Source organism: Hemiscyllium ocellatum, chromosome 1, assembly GCF_020745735.1.
Source record: "Hemiscyllium ocellatum isolate sHemOce1 chromosome 1, sHemOce1.pat.X.cur, whole genome shotgun sequence".
NCBI lineage: Eukaryota > Metazoa > Chordata > Chondrichthyes > Orectolobiformes > Hemiscylliidae > Hemiscyllium > Hemiscyllium ocellatum.
In genome coordinates this window covers 135,679,233-135,700,777 of record NC_083401.1, presented here as the reverse complement: position 1 = coordinate 135,700,777, position 21,545 = coordinate 135,679,233, and the positions used below count along the sequence as shown (strand labels likewise).

The following is a 21,545-nucleotide window of genomic DNA, read 5'->3' as shown; positions in this document are numbered from 1 at the left end:
CAGAGCCATCCAGTGGCCAAAGTGTGCATTGTGGCTTTAAGATAGGAAGAATGAATAAGGAAAAATTCAATCTTCTTTCTAGACTGGTGCAAAAAAAGTACTCCATAGTAAATCAGAAAATAATATTTAAAATAGTATTTAATGTAGTCCTGGGCCCTACCTGTACAGTTGCTCGAGTCCCATGCAGTAAATGTCTGGCAATACTGCCACAGCTAACAGGACAATGAAAATTCCAGCTCAGCTGATTCACTGTCATGGCTTCTCAGAAGACAATAATTTAAATAATATCCACAACAAAAATATTTCTCATTTAGATTGCTTCTCCTGATAACTTTGATTCATACACTTCCTCGAAAAAAGATTTTGTCCTAAATATTTAAATTTTGCTATGCTTTCTGCTTCAGACAGTTTCTGGAATATTACTGAAATTTTCTTGGAGTTCTTCATGTTCTGTCCCCTTAACTTTGGCAGAACTGCAATTAGAAAAAACACAGTTAAGCAAGTAAACAAACTCTCTATCCTTTGCTGAAGTTCAAGGCAGCAGAGAGAAGCACTGAATAAAATTCTTACGATTACTGGAGAATAAATCAAAGAAATAATTGTACATTGATTTATTTATACCAAAATACTTAAAACATGTTTTCATACCAAGATTTATATCATTTGTATGCACTATCCTATTCTTTCTTATCTATTAATGCTGTGAAATAACAACCCTTCCAATTCAGGCCATCAACCTCATTACTAAGAGGGAGTTATTGACCATAGATCCTGACACTGAAGACAAGCAGCTGATTTATGAGATCACCACAGAACCAAAGCATGGACACCTGGAAAACAAATTAAGGCCTGGAATACAACTAAAATCTTTCACACAAGGTGAGTTCTTGTGCAGTGTTCACACTAATCCTCATGCATCTGGAATTGGCTATTTAAGATCAGCATGGAATGCTGTAACCTATAAAAATGGCTTGTTATATTAGCCAGTGACATGTCACGTTCATATTAAAGTCATCCTTCACATTGTTTGGGAGTAAGAATTTGGAGACTGCTTCCTGTTTGATGTTGGTGATAAGTCACATTAAGAGGAAACTGGGTGTCACCAGAAATTCTTTAATTTAAAAGAGGGTAGAGAATAAAGCATCTATCACTTTGTGTATCTTTGTCAATGTACTTCCTCTTGCAGTGTTCTGCTACTCCAGGTGTTAGTGACAACAACTTTAGTCTTGTTCACCTGTTCCCTTTCATGGCCCAGGATGGTCTGTATCAATCCCACAATCTTGTCAGCCCCAAAATAAAAATAAGCTTAATTCTAGGACCTAATTCCTCAAGGCGCATGTTCATTGTCACATCGGGGAAAACAAAAATCACTGCCCTTCACTCACTCAGTTTCCTTTTGTCACATTCTTAAGCTTGTATCCTGTTCCTGAGGTTCACCATTGACAAGACGCTCAACAGGAGCAGCCATTTAAATACTGTGGCAGCACAAACAGATTAGAGGCTGTATCAGGTTTTAGTCAAGAAGAGAGAATCGTGAAAATGGACTAGACTGATTCCAACAATGAGTGGATGTCCTACAGGGAAGGATTGATTAGGCTCGGCCTACATTCATGGGGGTTTTGCAAAACTGAGAGGAAACCCAATTGAAACATATAAAATTCTGAAGGGATATGACAGAGTAAACTTTGGGAAAAAATAATTGCCTGGCTGAGAAATCCTGAACATGGGATCAATCTGTCAAAACAAGGAATTGTTTAGGACTGTGACAAAGATTTTTTTTATTTAAGGAGATATGAATCTTTGGAATTCTCCAATCCACAGAGCTGCGAAACCTCAGTAGGGATCAATAGGTTTTGAATACTATGTGAATCAAAGAATATGGAGATATGTATTGAAGTTCTTTTGAAATTGTGCCTTTTGAAGTCCATACTGACTGTACATCCAGACTTTCCAGATGTGCTTTGGAGAAGCCATTTTGAAACTCATTTGTTTCATTAAGTGTTGTTTAAATCTAATGTTATTCAAATGTATTTCTGTAAACATTTAAGGTGGATGCAATATGTATATTTATGTGTAATATGCCCTGTACAAATCTTATTTTCTTGCAGAGGATATAAACTTGGGTTTGATCTGCTATATTTTAAATGAAGATATGATTCAAAAAACTATGGACACATTCAAGTTTTTGGTGAAGGACAGCAAACCTAACATTGTCCATGATAACGTGTTCCATATCCAGTGGTCTCTAATCAGCTTTGAATATACCAGGTTGGCCTTTATATTTGATTATTTAATTATGAAGTACCCCAAATTATGAAGAGCTTTATAGGGTAAATAGCTTGTACCTATTTGCTCAGCTAGAGGCCTTGGATGTAAAATATTTGCAAAAGAACGAGAAGGAAATGAGTAGAAATTTCTTCATTCGGAGCGTTGCTAAAAGCTGGAATGCACTACCTGAAAATGTGCTGGAATTGGATTCTTCAGTAACTTACAAAGGGCACTTGGACAGCTATTGAAGATATCGGATTTTCAGATTTAAGGGAAAGAGCTGGAATATTGAATTAAATTTAAGAAGGCATAAAGGATACTTGCCTTTATTAGTCAAAGCATTAAATACAAGTGCAAGGAGGTCAAGATGGTACTGTTCATAATGTCAGGCAATAGCTGGAACTGTGTGTAGTTCTGGTTACCACACTGTAGGAAGGATTGCACAAGAGATGGTGCAGAAGAAATTCACCAGGGTGTTGCCTAAGCTGGAGCTGTGTGAAGAGAGACTAGATAGTCTGGGGATTTTTTTCCTTTGTGCCAAAGAAGGCTGAGAGTGAATCTGAATCATGTATACCAAGCTGAGACAGGATAGGTGGGCTTAAAATGGAGGAATATGAGGCATGCACTCAGACCGATCTAACTTTGATATTAACAACTCCCAAGTAACCTAGTGCATGTGGATATGGTACAGGAAATGCCTCCTCCATTTATCTCCAATAAAAGCAGAAATTTCTAGGAAAACTCATCCAGTCTGGCAGTATCTATGGAGAATGTTTCTGAAGAAGATTCACTGGAGCTGAAATATTAACTGTAATTTCTCTCCGCAGATGCTGCCAGACCTGCTGAGTTTTTCCAGGAATTTATATTTTTGTTTCTAATTTCCAGCATCCACTGTTCTTTCAGTTTTCCATTTGGTCTTCTTGCATCCAGCTTTATAACGTATATATGTATGTATAGACATAGTCCTGGGCTAACTATCAGTTGCTAACCTCCTCCGGATTGGATTTCCAATTGTCATCTTCATATCTGGTTCCAGCACTAGGTGCTTTTAATTGTTCTTTATCCTTATGCCAATAAATATTCTCAGTGAGGACATTTACTTTAAAAAAAACTAATCTCAGCCCTTGTCTTGTTTGCAGTTACAATGTCAGTGAGAAGGCCGGCTCTATAAGTGTCACAGTGAAGAGGTCTGGGAATCTCAATCAGTATGCCATTGTACTGTGCCGTACTGAACAAGGGTCAGCAACATCTACATCTGGAGCAGGCTCCAAGCTGGGCCAACAAGATTATGTGGAGTATGCAGGGCAGGTACGTGCAAGCATCGTACCTGTATTGCATTGGTTACACATTAGGACAACAGAATAAGTGATGGATGAACTAACAGCTAATGGTTACTTGTCTGAACTTGTTGCTTTAAATTGTAAAAAAAAATTATGCTTTGCACTGACAGGTAATTTTTTCTCTTTTGGATACAAAGTTGGTTGGATGTCAGCTGTGCACATAAGGTGGATACAGAAAGTCAGAAAATGTAAAGGGAAAGTTCGCTGGAGATCTTCTCAGAGCTGGTTTTGATCTGACACTGTAACTTTACGTTGGGCCTCAAACATGTTTCTAGTGAGTTAATGGCACTGGTTCAGGAGCAGTTCCAGAAAGCTCCAATCGTATATGTCCTCCAGTTACAAGTTTTAGTGAAAATATAGACATGAATATGATGTGGAAACAATGTTTGCCCATAAGAAGTTGCAAATGGAGAAAAATGTATCTGTAGGAAAACAAAAGTTCAATCAAGCAGCTTCAGGTTAATCTGTCAATGTAGGTTTTTTATTGTTGGTATTTAAACCTTAGCAGTAGTAGCTTTTTACTAATTTCACCTGATAGTGGTGACTGAAGCAATCACTGTTAGATTGATTCTCTTTTACATTACAATTTTATAATCAATTGGATATACAACAGGCATTCAGTCCAATATTATCTGTTTAACTTCGTTGCCAGATGTTAACTGGAAGATCAATTTCTTTTATGTCCAGTTTTGGGATAAGCAATGCAGTAGAGATGGGAGTATGAAATTGTGTTTAAATGAAATTTAACAAACTCAGAAAATGTCTCAACTTGGTTTGAGCCTTTACCAAGCCTGAAGTGGGAAGCGACCGCAAAGCGACTGGTGAAAATGAAAGGTCAGCAAGACTAAATTGCAGACATCAATTTGTAGGGGAGTGACAGAATAACCCAACACCCTACCATTTGTTCAACAGCTGCTGATGTGATTTTGAAGTTGTTTGCTGGAGAAATAAATTGGGTTTTGCATCATCCCACACTGCTCCCTGGCCCCAGTCCACACCAACTTTTTCATTAGCCAGTTCTACTGTGTGCCAGCAGTGAGATCACGCTGTATTTCTGGGCACAGCACAGCATAATCTTTTACTGAATGCTCCGGCATTGTGCTTGCAGCAGTACCAGCTGGTTCTCTGCTGACTGCTACACATTACTAAAGTGCCAGATCAAGGCAACCATGGAGCTATGACAGATGAAATCTGGGCATATGCACCTCATGAGGTTATGCTTCCTCTTAATCACACAGGCCTTATTTCAGGAAGTCCCTGATAACATCACTTGTTGATGCAAGTCCTCGGAAACAGGGCTCAACTTTTTTTTTGTGCGGTGGGGGGGGAGATCTCTTCTTAAGGGGTACTTTGATTTGGAGGGGCCACTTCAGATTTTAGTGGCTGGGTTTTCATTCTCATGAACCTCTTTTAGGTGATGCACTCACATAGTCATTACCTTCTGAATTTCCATTGATGTTTGGACTATTTCAACTTGCATAGAAGCATAATGCATCAGGAACATCAATAATCATCAATGCCATCTAACTTAAAGTCAAAACACGTAATGATAGGATTAATTTCTGAGGTAGCAAGGTATTTAAATTGACACAAGATAACAGACATAAGTTTATTTTTAAAATAACTGAAACATACTTCTGCACACAAAGAAAAACTATTAAGCTGAGCATATCTTCCATAGACTGGGAAGGATGCAGCTAATGTGCCTCCATTGCATATGTACAAAGCTGAAAAATTTTAAGAGGGCAGTTACTACCCCTTTGCTGCATTCTCAGATTTAAATTTAATAGTGGGTTCATTACAAAAACATTCACTTATCCCCACATAGATCCTGAATATATGCACCCTTAAGCTAGAGATGCAACATATATTTGCAAACAGATCATGACCTCAGTAATTACAAGTTTTTCAAGCTCCTCAATAGGTGACTTTGCCTTTCATTGCCATGCTTGAAACTGTTCTGTCTTCTTTGCAATTGCTATCTCATTGTCTTACCTTGTCCTGACACCTTTTTTGTTTCTTTTCCCTTTCCTTTTCTCTCTCACCACCATTTGAGGTCACCCCATCGTCCCATCTCCTGCAGCCTTGCAACTCTTCCAGCTCTTTGTCTCCCCCCAGCCTGATGTGTGTTCCCTCTTCAGTTCTTATTCAACTTTTCACAGGGTCTATAAGCAGAATGATTGATACCTACCCTGTCAGATAAAGGTTTGCGCATGCAATTGATAGGTTACATTCTACAAAAGAGAATATTTCCTGATGGCTCAGTTCAGAAGTTCATCATCAAGTATGTAGTGGGATCCATACAGATCTGACAGTTCCTCATGTATTAAGTTGATTGATTTCAGCTGGTATAATAATTAATTGAGCACAATTGTCAGAGAGTGTCCTGAAGCTATTTGCTATTTGTTGACTCCTACTGAAAAGTGCATGGCTCTGGACAATGGATGAGTAGATCACCAACTCCCCTCTTGCTTTATATGACTGTCCCTGTTGACACTCAATTTTTGATATTTCCACATGAGAACACTTAAAACTTGGAAGAGGTACAAATGGACTGTATCCATAGATCCTCTGGGGGAAAGAAAAACAGCCTCTATCAATTCCTTATGCAGATGAGGAAGAAAACTAGAGCTAGGACACAATATATTTTAAGTGAAGGTTAACATTCCTTGATGGAGCAGTGATACTTTACAGTGAAAATGCATCATGACCTGATGAGAAACAATAAACTGGATTTCCTTTGTAGTGTATTAAATACATTAAACCGTCTCTATATGCTTGCTTTTTCAATAGGTTCAATTTGATGAGAGAGAGGATACCAAGGCTTGCACTATTATAATAAATGACGATCAGGTGTTTGAAAACCTCGAAAGTTTTAATGTGGAGTTGAGCATGCCTGCATATGCCTTGCTTGGGAAAATTACAAGAGCTAAAGTGAACATCAATGACACAGAAGATGAGCCCACTCTACAGTTTGACAAGAAATTATATCGAGTCAATGAAAGTACTGGATTCTTGTTTGTCCCAGTAGAAAGGAAAGGTCTGTGTTGATTTTTTTTCAGTGAATCATATTACTAATTAAAAATAAGTGTAAATTTTTGATACAGTATTTGAAAAAAAGGAAATAATGAAATCTTGTGTTTTTTTTAACAGTTAAAATGCTATCAACTTGCACCTCAAGCAACAGATCAAATTTTCAGTTTTCTCCTAAATATATTCAGCACACTGAATAGTGAGTAATTGCAGTTCTGAGGTCAACGTTAGGTCAGAGATAATATTAGTCCATGCCATACTCCATTCTTGAAATTTAAGGCTTTAGGATTAATTTTAAATATTTCTTGCTATGTAACTTTTACCCAATTTGCATTCGTGTCCCCTACCATATACTAGATTTAGTTACTTTGCATAGTTTCAGTTTGGAATACTCATTGGCAAATGACGATTAGTGCTAAATCATTTGTTAACTATAAAACAGATTTATTTATTTTTTAACATTCAAAGGTATGACATGATATGGAGGAAAGGTTGCAGATCAGCCATGATCTCACTGAGTAGGCTAGAGGGACTAAAATTCCTCCTCCTGTACCTATTTTAATGGTCCAAGCACCTGAAATCGTATGTTAAATGATTAATTCATCCAAAACTGCATTTTAATACTTCTGTGGGAAAAAAGGCAGTTTTTTTTATTGTCTGTTCTTATGGCTTGTTCAGGGTTAAGACCAATTTAGAATTTGGTGATCTTTGATCTTAACGCCCTTAATTTATTGAAACCTGCAATACTCTGAAGTGACTTGGCAGGAAAGTCAGAGAGAGAGTTGTTTCCTTGTCGAGGGAATCTGGAATATTGGGTGCACGGTTTCAGAATTCGAGGCTGAAAATTTAAGACTGAGATGAGGAGAAGGCTCTCCATTTGGAGAGTTGTTTAGGAGAGGAATTAAAGATTTTCTGGAGTGGATAGGCAAGTGGAAATGAAAATCGCCATATTGTATAGAATTTAGCTGTTCCCAATGCAATATCTGAGTATTCCTGCTATTTCTTATGTTAATGCTGAGGTTCTACTGTGTTTTTCTTCTAAGGATAAAGGATAGGCAAAAGTAAAAAGATTTTCCCTGTCCTTAAATTTGACAACATTTCTGTAATTTCTTGCATTAACACTATTCATTGGATCATCACCTCTGGCATATCAATCAAAAGTCTGGTTGAAGATTTGTAGCTCGGGTGTCCGTTGTTGTGGTTCTGTTCGCCGAGCTGGAAGTTTTTGCTGCAAACGTTTCGTTCCCTGGCTAGGGAACATCATCAGTGCTATTGGAGCCTCCTGTGAAGCGCTGCTTTGATGTTTCTTCCGATATTTATAGTGGTTTGTTCTTGCCGCTTCCGGGTGTCAGTTTCAGCTGTAGTAGTTTGTATGTGGGGTCCAGGTCGATGTGTCTGTTGATGGATGTTCTTGCCGTTTCCGGGTGTCAGTTTCAGCTGTAGTGGTTTGTGTATGGGGTCCAGGTCTATGTGTCTGTTAATGGAGTTTGTGGATGAATGCCATGCCTCTAGGAATTCCCTGGCTGTTCTCTGTCTGGCTTGTCCTATGATGGTAGTGTTTGCCCAGTCAAATTCATGTTCCTGGTTGTCTGAGTGTATGGCTACTAGGGATAGCTGGTCGTGTCGTTTTGTGGCTAGCTGATGTTCATGGATGCGGATTGTTAGCTGTCTTCCTGTTTGTCTTATATAGTGTTTTGTGCAGTCCTTGCATGGTATTTTGTAAACTACGTTAGTTTGGCTCGTGCTGGCTATTGAGTCCTTTGTTCTAGTGAGTTGTTGTCTGAGTGTGGAAGTTGGCTTGTGTGCTGTTATGAGTCCTAAGGGTCGCAGTAGTCTGGCTGTCAGTTTTGAGACGCTCCTGACGTATGGTAGTGTGGCTAGTCCTTTTGGTTGTGGCATGTCCTCGTTCCGTGGTCTATCTGTTAGGCATCTGGTGATAAAGTTGCGTGGGTATCCGTTTTTGGCGAATACCTTGTATAGGTGTTCCTCTTCCTCTTTTCGCAGTTCTGGTGTACTGCAGTGTGTTGTGGCTCTTTTGAATAGTGTCCTGATGCAGCTTCGTTTGTGCTGCATTAACAGACACATAGACCTGGACCCCATATACAAACCACTACAGCTGAAACTGACACCCGGAAGCGGCAAGAACAAACCACTATAAATTCCGGAAGAAACATCAAAGCAGCGCTTCACAGGAGGCTCCAATAGCACTGATGATGTTCCCTAGCCAGGGAACGAAACGTTTGCAGCAAAAACTTCCAGCTCGGCGAACAGAACCACAGCATATCAATCAATATAATCTTTAGTCTGGTACAAGTATCTTCCAAATCAACTCTGTAGGATTGGTCATTGGTACAATGGAGTTCATTGAGGAAAAAAAAGTTACAATCTATATTTAGGTTTGAAAAGATTTGAGGCGATCACCATTAACTGAGCATGGGGTAGCTTTTCTCTATTAGCATTTGGTTGGTGTACATTGCCTATGTAGATTATTATAGGATTATTTATACACACAAAGCTAGGGAGATTTTCCATTCATTTCACTTCTGTTTGTGCTGAAATTAACAAAGTGCAGAACTGAACATGCCGTTTTTTTGTTTTAAGATAGGACCAAGCCATAATATGCACTTTTCCGTTGGGCCAGCAGATATACTTTTGTTTTCGCCTTTCAACTGCTAAACATCACTTATTACAAGTCGCTGTCGGCCATTTTGAATTGCAAATCAGATTGGGCGGCACAGTGGCTCAGTGGTTAGTACTGCTGCCTCACAGTACCAGGGTCCCAGGTTCGATTCCAACCTTGGGTGACTGTGTGGAGTTTGCACATTCTCCCCATGTCTGCGTGGGTTTCCTCCGGGTGCTCCGGTTTCCTCCCACAGTCCAAAGATGTGCAGATCAGGTGAATTGGCTATGTTAAATTGTCCATAATGTTAGGTGCATTTGTCAGAGGGAAATGGGTCTGGGTGAGTTACTCTTTGGAGGGTCAGTGTGGACTGGTTGGGCCGAAGGGCCTGTTTCCACACTGTAAGGAATCTAATTATTCAAAAATCGTGATGTAAAATACTCTTCCAAATAAGTCTATCTAGAAGCATTTTTTGCCAAATATTTGACCACTGAATAATGTTGTACATGATGGGAAAATTTACAGAAGTACTTTAACAATTAAAAACTATGGAGTTATAAAAAAAGAACACCAGAACTAGAATTCCATGAGTATTTCACATTCCTCTGGTTTTTAATACTTTGCTCGATGCATGTCATTCATTTTTTCAATTTGTATTTTAAAATTAATTGGGTTAATAATTGCAATAATGTGTGGAAGGATTTAATGTGACCATTAGTAAGTAATGCAGTAAAATCATGCAAAGAGATGCTTGGAACTCGTGGAGAAGAGTTGTACCATTAGCTCACCGTCTGTATTAATTTCCCAAGGACTGGATTTAATGCTCTTCTAACAATGTATTTGATGGGGTGGATCAGGCTTAATGGGAAAAAAAATAGAGGTTCACCACCTACCCAGAGAAAGGGAGGACTGCAGATGTTGGAGATCAGAGTTGAGACTGGGGTGCTGGCAAAGCACAACAGGTCAGGCAGTGAATGAGAAGCAGGAGAATCGAAGTTTCGGGCAAGAGCCCTTCATCAGCCTACCACGTACCCTCCCACTCCTGTCCTCACTGCAATTATGCCAGTCTGGTGGTGCACCCTCAGGGAGAGATTGATGCCAACATAAGGGCCTCATCCCACCATTACTGCCATTTAATAGCATCAGGAGAGGCTCACACAAACAGCTACCCATTCTCATCTCCATTTGCCTCATCCTCCCATTGAATTGTCAAAACTTTGTCCCAGCACTCTGGGCAACAAATGGGCACGCACAAAGTTCCGTTCTATTGCAGCTCCCCTCATCACGAAATGATGGTGGGTCACCACTGCTGCTCATGCTGCCAGTCCATAAAGAGCTGCCATCTTCAGATTGGCTGCAGCTCCCAGAGATGGGGGCCCCTATTTCGCAAGGTCTAAAATCCCACCTCCATTCTATTCAACCCAACCCATTGAAGGACGCTTTCTTCATCAGGCAGAGGCTCACCCATCCCCTAACATGGAGCTGGAAGTGGGCCTGAATGGGACAATGCATAGCACTTTGTGTACTTCAATCCAAAGAGTTTTGCAATATTGCAGTACACAGTCTTAGCTGTTTCTTCAATAAGGTAGTAACTATCATCGCAAGTGACAGATGCTAATTAAAATCAGGTAAAACACAAAAACAATTACTTATGGCTGTGCTTTTACACGATAGATATGATTTGTTTTTGATTAAAAAGTGTATCCTATGTCTCTTTACATTGCCAATGCATAGGAGACACCAGCAGTACAGTCTCGGCAATCTGTTACACTATACCAAAAACAGCCAAAGGCAGCAGCCTGTATGCTTTGGAATCTGGTTCCGATTTCAAATCCAGGGGAATGACAAATGAGAATCGTGTGATTTTTGGCCCTGGAGTTAGCATGTCGACATGTGATGTCCAGGTGATTGATGACAGTGAATATGAGGAGGAAGAAGACTTTGAGATCATGCTGGCTGATGCATCATACAATGCACGAATCGGGGAAGCTGCAACTGCCAAAGTGATTATAAATGGACCCAATGATGCCTCGCTGGTATTTCTTGGGAACTCTTCTTTCACTGTTAGTGAAGATGCAGGTAGGTGCTTGATTAGTCCCATTATCATCAATCCACTAAGCTCTCTAGTTGGAGCAGCATGAACTCTGAGTCATAAATATGTTATGGATTTTTTTCAAAAGAAATCCAAATTATTTTGCTTATTATTTTGATAAAACATGGACACAAGGTTGAATTTGCACAAGTAAATGGGGCTGGCCTGTGAGCAGACTGAATATGATGAAATGTTTAATTGTAATTTATAAAATACAATTTTTCTGTCATAGAGCAGGGGTAATACTTTCTTACCAGGTGGGGACACATTGTCATATTAGGATGTATTTATTTTATAGGCACCATTGAGATACCAGTTATCAGACATGGCAGTGATTTGTCCACCCCCACTTCAGTGTGGTGTGCTACCCATCCTTCAGACCCTCCTTCTGCAACTCCAGGCATTGACTATATCCCCAGTTCGAAGAAGATAGATTTTGCACCTGGCAAAACAGAAGAGGTAAATGACCTTCATATAAAGTATATCACAGTGTGCACAGAGCTGTATTTAAATCAAGGCATTGATAAATGTATGGTGCCAATATATATGAGAGGAGAATTAATATGGAAAAGTTTTATATTAATGATTCTTCTAGATATTAAGTTTACAATCTCATCCATAGGTAGAAGAAAATGCAAAGATTTTCTTAGAGGGATAAAGACACTTGATAATTAATTTTTTAAATCAGTCCCATCAGTGAGGATTCATAGTTGAACAGCCAAGGGATACACAGTGCACCTTCTGGGAAAGATTGTCATGTATTCATTCGTGGGACATGGGCATCATTGGCTGAGCCAGCTTTTATTGCCCATCCCTCAGAGCTGTTGAGAACTGCTGCAGTCCAGGTAGGTACATACTCAATGTCATTAAGGAGGGAATTCCAGAAATTTCTTCCAGTGCCACTGAAGGAACAGCAATACATTACAAAAGCATGATGGTGAGTGGCTTGGAGAGAATCAGGTAGGTGGTGGTCTCCCCCATATACATGCTGCCCTTGTCCTTCTAGGTGTAATGGATGTAGATTTAGAAGGTGCTGTCTAAGGAGCCATGGTGAGTTTTTGCAGTGCATTTTGTGGCGAGTACATATTGCTGCAACAGAGTGACAGTGGTAGAGGAAGTAAATGTGGTTGCTTTGTCCTGGATGATGTCACCCTTCTTGAGTGGTGTTGGAGCTGCACTTCCATCCAGACAAGTGGGGACCATTCCATTACACTCTTGACTTGTGCTTTGCAGATATTGGACAAACTTTGGAGAGTCAGGAAGTGAGTTAATAACTGCAAGATTCCTAACTTCTGATCTGCCGCTGAAGCCATAGCATTTATGTAGCTCATTCAACTTAATTTCTAGTCAGTATTAATCCCAGGATGTTTATAGTTGGGGATTCAGCAATCACAGTGCCAATGAATGTCAAGAGGCAATGGGTAGATTCTCTCTTGTTTGAGATGTTATTGTCTGGCACTTGTGTGGTATGAATATAACTTGCTGTTTATCAACACAAACCTATGTTTTATCCAGGTCTTACTTTATTTGAACTACTTCAATGTCTGAAAAATTGTGCTCAGATGCAACTTTGATGTCAAGGGCAGTTACTCTCATGTCACCCCATTGCTCCAACAGGGTAGTTCAACACGAGTTGTTTTATTGAGCCAACAATTGAACATGTCTCCCAAAGAGAGCGAAGTTCCATCTTCGAGGTCAGCAATCAATCAGATTGGCCAGCATCTCTCCTGCATTAAGCAGTGTCAGAGCTTAATCATGCACACAACCACTTCCATAAAGAGAATTTACAAACGAAACCTCTATTATCCCTAAGCTTTGTTAGCAGGAAGGGATTGAATATCCGAGGGAAGGTAAGGATTAGGGTTAGGACTCTTTCAGGGAAACACAAAATGTCCTCTTTGGAGAATGTGGTGTTCCTGACATATACAGGGCATTTGTCAAAGGAAGAACATTATCTCCTTCCCACCTTTTCAATGAACATTGATACGATGTCCTTCCATCTGGCCTGCCTTCCATGCTGAGCATGATATGGCAGTGATAGGAAATTGAGGTTCTTTACTTTCTTTTAATTGGCCCAAGCAAAGGCAGCTTCATGGGAATGGTCCATCTTGCTGTGGCATGTTTGGTGGCAAGGAGTATTTGATCAGGCAGGAGGGCAGGATGTAGTTATCCTGAGGCCTTACTGCCTCAGTCCCAATTGAGTCTGTGGTGGGAAAGCTCATGACCAATCCAACCTGCTGCATACAAGATCCACTCAATGCCTGAACAAGGAATGTCACAGACATAATGGAGGTCCTTGCTGGAACTCATTTCCTGGCCTTTGCTGCTGTTTTCCACCTGCGGATAACCTTGCTCCGATTACGTAACCATACCTGGATCTATGGCCTGGACCAAGAATAAAATCCACAACTGTATTGATCAGAGACCAGAATGCTTCCAACTAAATGTGGTCAAGGCAATTCAAGTATATAACTATACAACACAATATCCAGAAATAGATCAAGAGTATCTTGAGCCTTGGGTGGGTATGTTACCTATAGGAGTTGCCACCTCTGGGTGATGAATGTTTTTTTTAATTCATTCATGGAATATTGGTGGCTAGGTGAATGTATATTGTCTATGAGTAGATGGTTGTAGTTTGCTGCAGGTTTGAACTGCTGCAGTCTATGTTCTAGGCATACACTAGAGGAAGAGATTTTTAGGTTTTGATCTAGCACCTTGAAATAGTATCAATTCAAATTGGAATGTTGCTTGGAGAGGAGCTTATACCATATATCTATTGCCCTTGTACGTCCACATAGTAGAGACCATAAGTTTGGAAGATGCTGCCAAAGGAGTCTTGTTGAGTTGCTGCAGCACATCTTGCAAACGGTACATCCTGTTGTCACTGTGCGTTAGTAGAGAAGGGAGTGAATGTTCACGGTGATAATTGGAGTGTCAGACAAAAGGGCTGCTATGTCCTAGGTGGTGTCAAGGTTCTTGAGTGTTGGAGCTGCACTTATCCAGGCAAATGGAGAGTATTCCATCTCTGACTTGAGCTTTGTAGATCTTGTACAGGCTTTGGGGAATTAGGTGATGCATTACGCTGCACAGAATTCCCAGCCACTGATCTACTTTTGTAACCACGATATTCAAATAGCAGGTCCAGTTCACTTTCTGGTCAGTGGTAACCACCAGGTTTTCACACAATGAAGAGCTGCCAGTCTGTGTTTGGCTGGCAGTTCTCAATGGACAGGACCTTCCTGATTGGCACTTAATATGCAGACCATCAAAAAGAGGCTGTAGGAGGTTCTCTACTTGACTGACAAGGTCCCTGTTTCCTTCATTTAACACCAACTTCTGTTTCTCTCTCCACAGTTGTTGGCACACCTGCTGAGTGCAATGTGTTCGGCATTTTCTGTGTCCATATCATTTTTAAAATCATTTCATATCATATCAAAAGAGTTACCTGATGGCTGAGGTTATTCAAATATCCTATTCCTTTTTTTTCCCTACAGACCTGCACTTTAACTATTTTGGATGATGTGCAGAATCCAATCATTGAAGGGAATGAAACTTTCATTGTATTTCTGAGCTCAGCCCAAGGAGCAGAGCTAACTAAACCCTACCAGGCTATCATCGCTATCAATGACTCCTATCAAGATGGTAGGTTGCTTTAAGTAAAGATAAGGCAGAAAGTTAAAATTACTCTTTTGTAAATTGACCATTCAAAGCTTAGACTCTTTCAGTATAGCTTTAAAAGTCTTCAATGGTTACGAACATGGTAAATTGCTGCCGAATTCTGCAGTAGTTAATTAATCTTAACTATAAATGTTGGAAAGAAATTTAATTGCACATCAATGTGCTTCTAACTAAATGGTGAAAATAACATTGCAGTGATAGAAGTTTCATTAATGAATGTGGGGTCACATATTTTGTATTTTATCTTTTGAATATTGCACTGTGGTCAGATTATTGATTTGTTATGAAAACAAATGTTAGACCTGTTTGAGTGCCAAAGAAGCTCAGCAACTGGGTATATGGGGAAACGAAAGTGAGTATTTTGAGTCCAGTTGACTCTTCTTTTCAGAATGTCAACTTGAAGCGTGACATCTGTTTCTGTCTCCAGAACAGCTGGGTTTCTCCAGCACTTTGTTCTGTTCTAAGTTCATACCTCCAATGTCTGCAGGGTAGCACAAGATCTATCTAACCTGCCTGTTCTTGTTGGACCGGGAAACTATTCAGATGTTTTTCTGAAATTGGGTTTCATCAATGCTGGTTAAGCAATACTAATTTTAAAAATGTTACCTTTGCTTTTGAATCACTCCATGGCCTCACTTCTCTCTAATTCTGAAATCTACTCTGACCCTACAATCATTTGAGATATGCTGCTTTAGTCTCGACTTCTTGATTGTCCCCAGTTTTATTTCTCCATTGGTGGTCATGCCTTCAGCTGCCACTAAGCTAAGCTCTGGATCTTTCACCCAGAATCCCACGACTTCTCGACCCCTCTTCCCTTCTTTAAAATGCACTTTAAAGCTTACCATCTTACCAAGCTTTTGGTCATTTACCCTAATGATCCTGTTCATCCAGTCTATAGATATTTTGAGACTGGATATACAGCCAAATGTGACACTTTAAGACACCATTAAAGTCCCAGCTACTGCTCCTTCGGAATTACAATTACCTGATTTTCCAAAGGGAAATTCTGTTCATTGGGGACATAGCCAGAAAAACTTCCAACATTATGTTATAATTGGAGATTTAGGACAAATTTGACTTGTACGTAAATACAAACTCTTTACTTATTTACTTGCATTTGCTTATTTTTCTCTGTGTTACTCTTTTTCTGTCTCTCTCTTTCTGACATCTCTTTCTGTCCATGTATATATCTCTATCAATGTTTGCATATGTCTCATTCTTTTGCACTCTGTCTAGCTGTTCGTCTCTCTCTGCATGTATCTGTTCTTTTCTGACGCTTACTTTACTTACATTTTTCAGGAGGTAATCAGCAGGCATTCTTCTTTCTGTATCCTCCACAGATTGAAGAAATTTAGCCTTACTTAGTTAGTGTTGGGGAAGACACATGCTGAGCATAAATGTGAAAATATTGTTATGGCAATCCAGGATAGATGTTCTTCAACTCCAGAATTGGTGTGTGTGTTGTTAACAGTTTTCACATCACAATGAGGTGACAGATGTAATCATGTAAGGAAAGACCTGTAGATGATGGAAAAGCTGAAAACATCAAGGTTAGACAGCATCTAAGTTGTATCTAAGATACAAGTTAGTAATCTTGGATTGGGCATATCATTAGAGACTATCAGTTCCTATTCTGTTCACTATATTAAAATTTCAGGCAAAAAAAGCCTGATAAAAATATAAATGAGGCTGTCCTTAATACAGCTCAAATAAGCCAGAATTACTTTATTGCTGTTATAAATAAAAAAGAATTTTAAGCCTTACTGGATATTTCAGTTCCTAGTATGCAGTTTGGTAAGAATATCTACAGAGTGAAGGAGAAAGAAGATGAATTACATGTTCCCATTATCCGAACTGGGGATCTTAGCTACGAGTCTTCTGTGAGATGCTACACTCAACAGCTGACTGCAGAAGTGATGGAAGACTTTGAAGAAAGAAGGAATTCAGATGACTCCCGCCTTACTTTCCAGAAGGGAGAAAAGGTGAACCTGTCTTTTACTTGTCCAGTCACACATTTATCTGCTTCCTTCAGATTTCTGCCAAACTTGACAGAACCGTTAGTTTTACAGTAATTTGATCATTCTGTCCTTCAGATAGGCAAATGAGTGCAAACTGCCTTTATTCAAATTTTTAAAAATGTTCTTCAAGTGTTGAAAGTAGTTGAAAAATGATGGTCTTAATGCAATTGAAATGGGAGGAAGAGTGGGTGTACCAGATGTTGAAGGTTCCCACAGCTCTGAACTCTTAATTTATTAGGTATGGGCAGTTCAGACAAGAACAACATTAATTGCCCGTCCCTAATTGTCTTGATAAAATAATGATGAGCAAATGTTTCCTCAAAACTCTGCAATTACATGGCTATGTATGTTCCTGTGTAGGTGAGCTCACTCAACTGTTATAAGTTTCTGCATCAGCATCATGCACTTCAACAAATTAACAATACATTTTAAAAACACAGGGGATATCGACTGTGAGCTATATTCTAGAGGTTCTGCAGCCCAAGTGTTGACAGTAGTTTCACAGATGCAAGATTTTGATTCCATGATGTTGATGTATTGGTGTCATACTTACATTTCAGGATTGTATGTAACTTGAGGGGAACTTGCAGGTGATGGTGGTGGTTCTACATTTCTACTGCACTTGTCCTTCTAACTGGTACAGTCTGTGGGTTTGGAAGGCATTGTTGAAGCAACATCACTAAGTTGCTGCACAGCATCATCTAGTTAGTACACACTGCAGACACACTACACTGAAAGTGGATAGTGTTCAGATTGAGCTGATTGTTTTGTTCTGCGAATGTCGTTGGAGCTGCACTTGTCCAGGCAAGTGTAGAGTTTTCTATCCTGACTTGCACCTCATGAATGGAATTAGGAGGTGAGAGACTTGCTCCAGGATATCCACTATCTGACCTGTTCTTGTCGTCTCAGTATTTATATAGCTGGTGCATATTGACCAGTGGTGATTCCAGAATGTTGATGGTGAAGGATTTGATGTAATTGTGCCCCCATTGAAAGTCAAGAGAAGGTAGTTAGATTCTCTTCAGGTGATCTGATTAAAAGAAAGACTGTGTTGGCACAGTGAAGTTGGTGGCAGAATAAGAAACCATTATGTTTTGATAGTATATCTCCTAAATGAGAGTTTGTAAAGTCTTCGCTCCTGCCAAAGCTTTTCTTCAGGAAGTGCACTACATTGAAGCAAGGACAAATTTGAATCATTCCGCTAGCAGCTGCCTGAAGCATTTCACAGCAAAAGAATTGCATTGGAAGTGTAGAAGTAGTCGTTAAGTGAACAAATTTGGCAACTGGTTTTCAAACAACCCTCCAATGTATGTTACGGTAATGGATTAGTTTAGACCCCACTGTGCATGTCTTAGGAGCACAACAAATACATACAACAGGAGCCAATTTGGGGATCAACTTGCATACCCAAACTATACATTTGGGAGTGAAATTGTCCACAGTTGTCAAAGGGATTATAGAAGGGTTCTTTGAGAGGCCAACGGAATGTCCTTTGCTGCTTTGTGGCCCAGTAGGAGTTTTGGGAAAAGTGCTTTCCTTGTGATGCCATCAGTCCCCTCTTCCTTTTTACAATTGGGTTTTGCAAATCCTGACAGCAACTGTAAAGTTTAAATGGAAAATGTAGTTGAAGAGTGGGAGACTTATTTTCAAATATATTGAAGAACACAGGAAATAGATACATATCTAGGCCATTTGGCCCCTCAAGACTACCCTCGATTCAATAAGCTGCACCAGGCCTCCACTCTTCTGTGTGAGCTCCCAAAAGTCCATCTACTTGGTGATCTAGTCTCCACAACCCTGTGGGTAAAGAATTCCAGACGTTCACTAGAGTCTGGGAATAGAAATCCTGTTGCATCTCACTTTCAATGAGTGGTCCATTATTCTGTAATTATATCCCCCAGTTTGAGATTCCTCCACGAGTAGAAACATTTTCTCAACATTTATCCTGACAATTGCTTTCAGAATTTTGTTATGTATTAACAAGATAGCCCCTCATTCTTCTAAACTTTGATGAATAAAACCCTAACTTGTTTAGCCGTTCTTGATAAGTCAATCCCTTCACCCACGAATCAGACTAGTGAACCTTTTGAACTGCCTGTAATTCCGGTGTATTCTTTCGTGAATACAGGGACCAAAACTTTACACAGTACTTCAGGTTCAGCCTCACCGACCCTATATAGTTTTAACAGGACCTCACTATTTTTAATTCCCAACATCTTAACAATGAACACCAAAATTGCATTTGCCTTTTTAGCTACTTGCTATACCTGCATGCTACCCATTAGTGTTCCATGCACAAGAAGACCCAAATCCTTATGTGCTATACATTTTTGGAGTCTCTTAACCATTTAGATAATAATCTACCTTTTGATTTTTCTTACCAAGATGCATAAACCTTCACTGTCTTCTGCATTAATCTCTATCTGCCATGTATTTGACCATTTGCTCATCTTATCTATAACCCTTTGCAGATTCTTTGTCTTCATCATGATATAAACTTTCATCTATTTTTGTATCATCAGCAATTTGGATATAATACATTCTGCCACTTCCTCATAATCATTAGTACAGTTGGTATATCAGTTGAAGCTTTAGGACTGATCCTTGAGGTGCTCTACGAGTTAGGGCTTTCTGAATTGAAAAACACCTGTTAATATTGACACTGCCTTCTGTGTGTTAGCCAATCCTCACTCTTATTCACAATACTGTGAGCTCCAACCCTGTGCAAAACCTTTTCTGTGGCACCTTATTGAATACCTTCTGTTAAAGTTGCGCCTTTTCAGATTAGGCCAGCCGGTCACCACAAAACATGCTGCCACATAAATGACAATGGGCACAGACAAAGCAGGTTGATTTTGCTTTTATTACTCCCAAAATCCCTGAAAACCTCATGGTAGGTGTTAGATAGAAATGTGTACTCTTGATCAATGGTTGGAACCTCAAGCTCCATTTATGGGAATGACCGCTGCTTCCTAACACAGATAATACTTACTCTGAAAGCATTAAATTGTGAAGAGCATCAACACTCTTTTGTCTTCTTTGTTAAACTCCAAACTGAACAGTACACTGGAAGTAACATACTCAATTTGAAGAGCAAGCACTTGTTCTCTAATGTGCACATTTCAAATAAACAGGTGAAGAATTGCACAATATTGATAAATGATGATACGGTCTTTGAACCTGAGGAAAGGTTCCAGCTCCATCTGGGAAACCCCTTAGGCAATCACTGGAGTGGAGCCAAGGTTGGAAAAAATGATGTTGCTACTATAACGATATCAAATGATGAAGATGGTAAGCTGCTTTCTGTTTTATCGTATTAACTGGTTGTAGATTTGCCTTTTTATAATCACTAGTAATTTTTAGATTATGATTCTTAGAACATGGCTGTTCTACAAATTGATATAAAGACTAAGATTGAAATGTATTGGGATCAATTTTCGATGCATTTGTTTGGTGTTAACAGTCTCAACATGTGTTGGTACCTTTATTGTACCTTTAGTACAGGTAGTGTCCAGATTCATTTTGTAAAGGAAATAACACTGTGTGTCCAAAATGCTCACCACTTCGATGTTTGGAATTTGATCTAGTATCGCGAATCTACGTTTATGCTACAAGTGTAAGTCGTGTTAACGATGTAGTGCTGAGGTCACTTGAGTTAACAGACCAGAGCAGTTAACATGTGAAATTTGGTGACTGAGTGAATCCTAAATGCATGAAGGAAGAGGTGCTGCTCCAAACGTTCAACTATAGGATATAAAGAGGAATGTAGTCGTTAGAGTGCACAGTGCGGTTAAAGTGATTTAAAAAAACCATTCTCTCTGGCCAGGAATGTGTCCAAAAGGCTTTATTGCCTTATTAGTACCAGGACTAGGAACATCTCAAGTTGAAGGGGAACATGAAATAGAGGAAGAAGTGTCCTTCCAGCATGGTCCATGTGGGACAATAACATTGACAGGACTAAGAGAAAGGTTCTGTTAAGGAAGTATACACAGCCACAAGCTGTATTAACAAGCTGAACCAGATCGCTGGATTACAATCAGAGTGACCAGTAAATTGGATATTGAATAAATAAGGTCAGAGAGTTAAATCTGTGGCTCAATGATTAATGTTAGGAAGGTATGTTTCAATTCATGGGCCATAGTCATTAGTACTTAGGAAAGAGGAGCTAACTTAGAGCAACCTTCCCATGAAGGGAAGCTCAGTGGTTAGCACAGCTGCCTCTTGGCACCAGGACCCTGGGTTTGATTCCATCCTCAGGCAACTGTCTGTGTGGAGTTTGCACATTCTCCCTCTGTCTACATAGGTTAGATGGATTGGCAATGTTAAATTGCCCATAGTGCCTAGGGGATGTGCAGGCTCAGTGGGTAAACAATGGGAAATGCAAGATTCCAGGGCACAAGGGTGGGTCTGGGTGAGATGCTATTCATAGGGTCCGTGTGGACTCTTTGGGCCAAGTGGCTTGCTACCACATTGTAGGATACTATGATTCTATG

General features: G+C 39.7%; 1 protein-coding gene across 2 annotated transcripts in view; it reads left to right on the top strand.

The window, feature by feature from the left end:
- The window catches only part of fras1 (Fraser extracellular matrix complex subunit 1), a 439,192-nt gene that overhangs the window by 358,226 nt on the left and 59,421 nt on the right, over positions 1 to 21,545 (top strand). For both annotated transcript variants that reach the window (XM_060826343.1, XM_060826334.1), the window contains 9 exons: positions 729 to 879; positions 2,109 to 2,268; positions 3,408 to 3,576; positions 6,402 to 6,648; positions 10,996 to 11,340; positions 11,652 to 11,812; positions 14,851 to 14,998; positions 16,811 to 17,016; positions 20,187 to 20,343. In XM_060826343.1, coding sequence (XP_060682326.1) covers positions 729 to 879; positions 2,109 to 2,268; positions 3,408 to 3,576; positions 6,402 to 6,648; positions 10,996 to 11,340; positions 11,652 to 11,812; positions 14,851 to 14,998; positions 16,811 to 17,016; positions 20,187 to 20,343 — 1,744 coding nt within the window. The remainder of the gene's footprint in view (positions 1 to 728; positions 880 to 2,108; positions 2,269 to 3,407; positions 3,577 to 6,401; positions 6,649 to 10,995; positions 11,341 to 11,651; positions 11,813 to 14,850; positions 14,999 to 16,810; positions 17,017 to 20,186; positions 20,344 to 21,545) is intronic.